At 53.9% G+C, this 8,749-nt stretch overlaps 1 protein-coding gene across 1 annotated transcript; it reads left to right on the top strand.

Moving 5' to 3' along the window:
• The first annotated feature begins 3,925 nt into the window (after positions 1 to 3,925).
• Positions 3,926 to 4,511, top strand: CUNH21orf62 (chromosome unknown C21orf62 homolog). The gene is given in 3 exon segments (XM_023747972.1): positions 3,926 to 4,075; positions 4,078 to 4,125; positions 4,128 to 4,511. Coding segments are annotated over 3 exon segments (582 nt in total).
• Positions 4,512 to 8,749: the final 4,238 nt, after the last annotated feature.

The following is an 8,749-nucleotide window of genomic DNA, read 5'->3' on the forward strand; positions in this document are numbered from 1 at the left end:
ACTGGGGGGTAAGGGAGGGCAGGGGTTTGTCAAGGGCTGGGGGGAAAAAAGGACACTTATGTAATACCCTTTGTAATACTTTTAGCGAAAAATAAAAAAAAATTTTTAAAAAAAAATTCTTTCCTGATTTAAAAAAAATATATAGGAACTAAGTTTTGTTTGTGTGGGTTTTTTTGTTGTTTTTTTTACTGAAGAGAGTCTGATTCGGATTTCTATAACACGTAGTTAAAAGAGTGTTAACATACTGACATTTGATAAACTATGGGTTGTTGTTTTTTTTGTTAATTCAATACACGTTTGTTGAGTCCTTGCTATGTGCTGGGCACTGCGCTAGAAAGGGAGGCTCTAAAGCAGCGGTTCTCAACCTGTGGGTCGCGACCCCTTTGGGGGTCAAATGATCCTTTCACAGGGGTCGCCTAAGACCATCGGAAAACACATATATAATTACATATTGTTTTTGTGATTAATCACTATGCTTTAATTATGTTCAATTTGTCACAATGAAATTGGGGGTCACCACAGCGTGAGGAACTGTATTAAAGGGCCGCGGCATCAGGAATGTTGAGAACCGCTGCTCTAAAGCCAGTCAGAGCTCCCTCAGGGCTCTCCCGTGGGAGAGACACAGGCAACAATAACTCAGGTGCCGTGTGGCACTCTCTAGCCCAGTGATGGCGAACCTTTCGAGCTCGGCGTGCCAGCATTTGGAAAAACCCTAACTTAACTCTGGTGCCGTGTCACATAGAGAAATTTTTTGATATTTGCAACCATAGTAAAACAAAGACTTATATTTTTTTAAGATTATTTATTAGAGATGCAAATAAAAACTACAGTGAGGTATCACCTCACCCTGGTCAGAATGGCAACTATCAATCAAAGACTTATATTTTTGATATTTATTTTATATATTTAAATGCCATTTAACAAAGAAAAATCAACCAAAAAAATGAGTTCGCGTGTCACCTCTGACACGCGTGTCATAGGTTCACCATCACTGCTCTAGAACAAGAATCCGTCGGGGTAGGTCTGCACCCAGCCTTGCCTGGGCTGGGAGGCGCTGCGAGAAGCTTCATGGAGGAGGTGGCGCCGGAGGAGGGGAATATTTCTTGAGTGGAAAGGGATGATTATCTATGTAATTAACCTGCGTGGCCAGAATTTGAAAACTGCAAAAGTGGACAGAGAGAGGGCGCTGTGGCAGTGGGAGGGGGTCGAGGGCTGTGGACTCACCCGGACATCACTTACTCAGCTTTCGTGGGCCCCACCCCTCACCCCTAACCCCGCTCCCCTGCCCCCAACCCCCAGGCAGGGACACAGCCCGGGGCAGGGCACTGTAGCGTACGTGTGCCCACTCTGTCATGCCACACGGAACCTGCCCACAGGTGAATACACACGTAGGGAAAGTAGGGTGTCCACGCTCAACAACCCGCAGGCAGAAATTCATGGCAGCGCTGACGGAGAGAAACGGCCGCTGGCATCTTTGCGGCGACCCCGAGAGTGTTCCCAGGGGCGTGTCCCGCTCTGGACCCCTCCTGGGCTTCCTGCGGCTCTGGCCTCGGCTCCCCAGGTCCAGAAAGCGGGGCCTGGGCTGTTGGGAATTTGCTCACAAACCCCTTTGGGGACTTTCAGCCCCACCCCCTCCAGGAGGTCAGTGTCCTTGTCCCCGACCTTCACCCACGCGTGCCCCCGGCGCTCAGCGCTGAGGGTGGGGCTCCAGGGGGTACACGGGCCCTCTTCCCTGCCTCCCCTCGAGGCCCGTGGTGCTGACAGCGGACGCCCAGGCCCGGGGGCAGGGTCACTGGGACCTGAAGTCCTAGGAGCCTCCGGTGGGATCTGGGCAGCTGATCCTCTAAAATTACCTTGGAATCAACAAACTGCCCACGTTCCTCGCCAAGTGGGAGAGTCGCCGCCACATTCTGAGACTAGAACACTGTTCAGTCTCAGGGAGCACCGGACCCACGCATTTCCCAAAGCCTTTTTCATTATTATTAGGTGACGAACAAATCTTTTAATCAGATCTTGTGCCAACTTACAGATATACACAAAACACTAAGAAGTGCCTTATTCGGGCCCAGCCGGTGTGGCTCAATGGTTGAGCATCGACCTATGAACCAGGAGGTGACGGTTCAATTCCGGGTTGCGGGCTGGATCCCCAGTGGGGGGTGCGCAGGAGGCAGCTGATCCATGATTCCCTCTCATCACTGATGTTTCTCTCTCTCCCCCCTTCCTCTCTGAAAGCAATAGAACGTATGTATTTTACAAGTGCCTTCCGGTCCTCCAAATGGACTTTCCTTCTCTGCTACGTTCCCATCACAGCACGTGCGTCCAGGGAGCCTCCTCTGTCTTCCTCTTTTGCGTGGAAGCCTTGTTCGTCTTCGCTTCTCTGCGTGGCCTCCGCAGGTGCCCTGTGAGCTGGCGGCTCCCGCCTTCGCCCCTCCCGCCCTCTGCCCCTCCCGCCCTCTGCCCCTCCCGCTGTGCCGCAGCCCCTGGTCCTCACCGCAGGCCGGGCCCCTGGGCTCTGGAAGCAGAATCAAGCGCATTTGAACATCAGCTCCGTCAGCTCCCGGCTGACTCTGGGTGCCCCCAGGCATTTGCTATGAAAACCGGTGTTTCCTCTTCTGTTCCAATGGTCTTGGCTGAGCTGACGTCTAGTCCCCTGCGCTCCGGCCCCTGCTGGTGGCCTGGGGCGGCCTGTCCGTCCAGCGAGCTGGCCTTTGTAGCTTTGCCCCCGGGCTTCTCCTCGCTGCCTCCTGGCCTCTGCCTGCAGCTATGCGGCAGGCCTGCCTGGCCTCCTTCCTCCTGTCTCCAGCCTCTGTGGACATGTGTGGACCCCCCAGACGGACCCTTCCATGTCCCTCCCTGCAGGGCCCAGTCCTAGCTCCGGACTCTCCTGGTCAGAGGTCTCACCCCCGTTTCTCACCGGACCCATGAGGCCTTGCGAATATAGACAAATTGTATTGTGTTGTTGAGCCTCTCTCTTCAGTCATCAGCTAACTCAGGGGAAATGTCATTATTTTAGCAAAACTGAATTCTGGGGCCCAGTTTCATGATGTGTATCTGATTCCAATCAGTGCCAGGCGCTGGGGCATGTCCCGAGCTGGGCCCCCGGGGCTGCCGGGTAACCCCGCCCGCATTCCTGCCTTATCTGGACACTGGGCAGTGCCTGTGGGTGCTGAGCTCTGGGGCCCTGCAGTGACTGACGTGGTGACCTCAGTTCATAGATTTGCTCCAGGAAAGGAGTGGGTGAGTGGCGATCACTGGGATGAACGGTGTGACTGGTCTTGTCCTTGTCTCTCAGCGCCGTTAGAATCCACTGGAATACGCTGTCCGGGAGCCAGGAGACGTGTGAATGGCCTGTCTGCAGGTTAGTGGGACGGGGCATGTTGTCCGGTTGGAAATTAAAGTTTCCCGTTAACTGGCCGCTCCGCTGGCGGCCGCGCTGTGGGTCCACGGGTAGCTGGGCGGCTGGATCCAATGGGAACGCACCATCGATGGGTCAGGAACCAGGTGTGGCCGGCGGAGCAGATGTGCGTGTTTCGGGGGCCGACAGGCCCTCAGCACCAGCGGCTGGATGTTGGGGGACGTGCACACTGAAATCGCCCAGGTCCCCACCACGCCGGGGCCCAGGTCTCCTCCTCGAGTCCCCCTCCCTTGTGGGGGTGTCGGTCTCCCTGTCAGCGGACGGCACGCCTGGGAGTTGATGCCTCCGATGAGCAGAGTTCCGCGCTGGCCGCTGCCTGTTGGGAGGCGCCCGGGAGTGAGCATCCTGCCCGTGGCCCCGGCACCACCTGCCTTGGTTAGAGGGAGCAGGGCGACCGCGTTGGCAGGGGCTCCCTTTGAGGAGAGTAACCGAGCTGCACCCCTCTTTCAGGTGAGTCCCGTGACCTGGCGGATGCAGGGAACCCGAGCGCGCCGGCCCCGCGGGGACAGCATGGCCCCAGCCCCCGGGCACAGCCTCCTCCTGGTCGTGCTGGGCGTCCTTGCCCTTGGCCACCTTGCAGGAGGCCAGCTCAGCAGCACCCTGATCCTCGCCCAGGACAACGCCGTGCGGAGTTGCCGCTGCCCCAGCGACATCCGGGATGTTACTGTGACTACAGCCTGGCCAGCCTGCTGTGCGCTGCGACGACGGTGCCCGGCCCCTGGCCCCTAGTGGCCGCCTGACCGTCTGGTTCACGTGCTCCGCCGCCCTGGGCCTCCTGCTGAACTTCACGCGGGACCTGAGGCTCTCGCTGTGCAGCGAGCACACCCTCCCCGCCCGGTCCCTGGCCCTCTGCGGCCTGGAGCTGCTCCGCGTCACCGTCCCCGCCCAGGCCTGGCGCCCCAAGGCCCCGCACAGCCTCCTCCTGCTCCGGGAGCCCCGAGAGCAGCCCCCGGAGCGGCCGGCGGGCCCGTCCCGTTCGGACATCGCCCTCCTGGACACGGGCCTCTTCAACAGGGGGTCGAGCCTGAAGGCCTACAGCGCGGGCACCTTCCCCTCCTTGTCTGGCTTTGGCGCCTCCCCGAGCGTGAGCAACTAGAGCCGTGTGGTCACATTCGTTTACTAACGAGTCACTGGTCCCCCCGGGACTCGGGCCACTGTGGTCGTTTGAAGAAGGGACGGGAGCCAGTTCCTGGGCATCTGCACTAGCAGCTTCCCTCTCCCAGCCCCTCACAGCAGGGCCACTCGTACCAGCACCAGTACCAGCCCCTCTGCCGGCCCCTGCCCAACCAGGGCTGTTTGGAAAAACCAAATAAAAGGAAACCAAAAGCCACCTGGGTTCAGCCCAGAACATGTGTTGAGGGCCAGCTGGCGGCGGCCCCTGCGACCCCGGGGGGCGTGGAGTCCTGTTAGACAGAAAGAGGGCTGCAGGGCGCCGGGGACCCTCCTGGGGCGGCGTGGGGGCCGAGCCCGGAGCCCGTCTCCCTCAGAGCCGCCATGACTGCTCCCCGCTGGTCTGTGGCCTGGACCTGCTCCTAAGTCAGTGATGGGTTTCAGAGGTTTCAGGGCTGTCAGCTCCGCAGAACAACGAGGTTCTCTCGCACTGATGAGGTCATTTCCAAACACCTTGCTAAGAGGACACATTGAGAAAGGGGAGTTTCGTGAGTGTATTCGGTGGGGGAGGCGGGGTAGGGTGGGAACTTAGGGCCCAAATGAGGGAGGGCACCAGGGTTTTGAGGGGGACAGAAGTGAATATCAGGGCGCAAACCAACTGCACTACCTCCAAGTTTGCCGGGACCCCGGGGAAGGTCTCCTCGCCCAGCCCTTCTTGACCTTCCCGTCTCTTCTTTGCCTCCTTCTGTCGCTGTCCCTGCCTCCACCTCCCGCCCCTCCTCCCTCTCCTGCTCCCAAACCAGAACTGAGATCAACACCGTTAGAACCACATCTAACTCTGGCCTGGGAACCCAGCCATCGCATCATTCCAATGGGTAACGGGCTCCTGCGACCAATAGAGAATTTTTAAAATATATTTTTATTGATTTCAGAGAAAAGGGAGAGGGAGAGATAAAAACATCAATGATGAGAGAGAGTCATTCATCAGCTGCCTCCTGCATGCCCCCCACTGGGGATCGAGCCTGCAACCCGGGCATGTGTCCTGACCGGGAATCCAACAGTGACCTTCTGGTTCATAGGTCGAAGCTCAATCACTGAGCACACTGGCCAAGCTGTATTTTTTATTGTTGATACTATTACAGATATCTCCCATTCCCCTTCTCCATTCACCCCCCTCCTCCCAGCCCCCACCTAAGGCAAAACTTTTAAAATTAAACCAACTCATCATTGTACAAAGAACATTTTTCCTCACAGAGGCCAAACTTACCGTTAGAGTAGAACGAATATAAAGAATCCATGGCGATTATGATAGAAAGGTCTAAATTCAGAGTGCAAAGGGATGAAACATGGTTGCATTCACGATACCATAATTAGAAGACATAATTTTATTATGATGTCTTGGGGCTAATGACTTTAGGTCACTTTCACCATAGTTTTCTCTTAATGTAACAGAAATAACCTGAAATGTCTACATTTGCTTAATTGGTGGGGGATTTGGCCATCCGGGCTAATTAGCATGAGTCCATAATGTCAGTGTTTAAATTAGGCCACAACTAAGACCAAAGTATGAATTTTAATAGAAAAATGTAATGACCTCATTACTGACATGATACTTGAGAGATGAGTGAGATTAAAGTCCTGGGAAAGACAAGGAAGGGACGAGCAGAGAAAGGCAAGGAGGTTATAAGTGAAAAGATTAATACTAAATACATTAACTGGCATTACTTCCTGAAAAGGTGAAAAATTGGATTTTAATGGGTTTTCACTAATAAAGCATAAAGTTGAATGATGTTAGAAATTCTGGACATTTTAATGTGCTTATCTTCCATTTGGTGGCTTTTAATCGTTTCAAAACCCTTTCACATGTGAGTTAAGTGGTTCTTATAAGAAGTGATTGTGGGTCAATGGGACGTAAGTCAATAGAAGAGGGACGTTAATGTGTTAGAAATCAAGCCCGAGGCCACCAGATTTCTGGACTGAAAATGTGGTTCCGGTTGCCCTGACCGGACAAAGAACAGAAAAAACCCACAGCGCATACGTGGGGGAGGAGGGAATGGTGACGTTCCCTATTTTAAAACCTGAATCTTTTAAATCTAGGTTCTATTAATAGATAGAAAAGACAATCTTACTGAATTAGATATAGTGCCTAAACCTCACTAGAGCTGGAAAGAATTTAGACATTTTCTTTCTTTTGTTGTTAATCCTCATCTGAGGATATTTTCCCATTGATTTTTAGGGAGAGTAGAAGAGAGAGGGAAAGACAGAGAGAAACATTGATGTGAGAGAAACACATCCATTGGTTGCCTCCTGCATGAGCTCTGACCAGGCCCCGGGCTGGGGAGAAGCCTGCAACCAAGGTACGTGCCCTTGACTGGATTCAAACCCAGGACCCTTTGGTCCGCAGGCTGATGCTCTATCCACTGAGCCAAACCGGCCAGGGCCATTTTCTAACCTTTTGAATGGGACCACTCAGATACTCTGGATGAAGGTACCTGCCTCTCATTACTCAAAATTACTATATTCTTGCAAGGCAAGGAGCTCTCCTCACTTCAGCCCACTGCTTCAGTACCAGTGAGCATATATGATGGCTATCTTTAAAAAAGGAATAAAGTGAGTAAAAGCTCCTCTCTAACCAAAAGCTATAGCTGAAGACTATTATTAACTAGTAAACTTTTTTTAAACAACCATATAATTTATACAGATAATATTAACATTACTACAAAATTAAAATAACTCTTGGTTATTCTGTTAGAATTCTTTGGTCCTTGTGCTCTCAGGTTCTAAGGGAAACGAACATGAATTCCTTTAAGACAGTGGTTCTCAACCTTCTGGCCCTTTAATACAGTTCCTCATGTTGTGACCCCCCCAACCACAAAATTATTTTCGTAGCTACTTCATAACTGTGATGTTGCTACTGTGATGAATCATAATGTAAATATCTGATATGCAAGATGGCCTTAGGTGACCCCTGTGAAAAAGTCGTTGACCCCCAAAGGGGTTCCGACCCACAGGTTGAGAACCGCTGCTAAGCAAACACACACGCAAACAATAAAGCATTATCGGCAACAACAAAACAAAGAAGATGTGCCCGGCCAGCGTGGCTCAGGGGTTGAGTATCCACCTATGAACCAGGAGGTCAGGGTTGGATTCCTGGTCGGGGCACATGCCCAGGTTTCGGGCTCCATCCCCAGGGTGGGGCGTGCAGGAGGCAGCCGATCAGTGATTCTCTCTCATCATTGATGTTTCTCTCTCTCTCCCGCTCCCTTCCTCTCTGACATCAATAAAAACATATCTAAAAAAAAACAAGAACGAAGAATCAATGTGCTCTGGGTTCTGGAGTCTCTGCGCAGACAGGAGCACAGTCCTGCGGCAGGAGAGCTGTGAGCAGCCCCGGAAGGCAGCCCCCACACCCTGCACCGTCCTCTTCCGCTTCATTCTTCTCTCCCGCTCCGCAGACTCCTTTGCTCAGCTCCTGACCTGCATGGGAATTTACGCCCTTCCTTTGGCTCTCGAGTTCATTGCAAGTCCAGCCACAAGCAGGGACTCACTGTCTCTGTTTCAAATGCAAAATCCTGGGAGAACCTGATCCGGCACCGTGCGTCAGGGGCCTGTCCTTCGCCCGGTCTGAGCGGTAACTAGGCTCCCAGTCTGAGCGGTAACTAGGCTCCCAGTCTGAGCGGTAACTAGGCTCCCAGCCTGAGCGGTAACTAGGCTCCCAGCCTGAGCGGTAACTAGGCTCCCAGTCTGAGCGGTAACTAGGCTCCCAGCCTGAGCGGTAACTAGGCTCCCGGCCTGAGCGGTAACTAGGCTCCCAGTCTGAGCGGTAACTAGGCTCCCAGCCTGAGCGGTAACTAGGCTCCCAGTCTGAGCGGTAACTAGGCTCCCGGCCTGAGCGGTAACTAGGCTCCCGGCCTGAGCGGTAACTAGGCTCCCAGCCTGAGCGGTAACTAGGCTCCCAGTCTGAGCGGTAACTAGGCTCCCAGCCTGAGCGGTAACTAGGCTCCCAGCCTGAGCGGTAACTAGGCTCCCAGCCTGAGCGGTAACTAGGCTCCCGGCCTGAGCGGTAACTAGGCTCCCAGCCTGAGCGGTAACTAGGCTCCCCGGCCTGAGCGGTAACTAGGCTCCCGGGCCTGAGCGGTAACTAGGCTCCCAGCCTGAGCAGTAACTAGGCTCGCAGCACTGAGCGGGACCTAGGCTTCCAGTCCTGAGCGGGTAACTAGGCTC

The sequence above is a fragment of the Myotis lucifugus genome, unplaced genomic scaffold (assembly GCF_000147115.1).
Source record: "Myotis lucifugus unplaced genomic scaffold, Myoluc2.0 scaffold_1079, whole genome shotgun sequence".
Taxonomy (NCBI): domain Eukaryota; kingdom Metazoa; phylum Chordata; class Mammalia; order Chiroptera; family Vespertilionidae; genus Myotis; species Myotis lucifugus.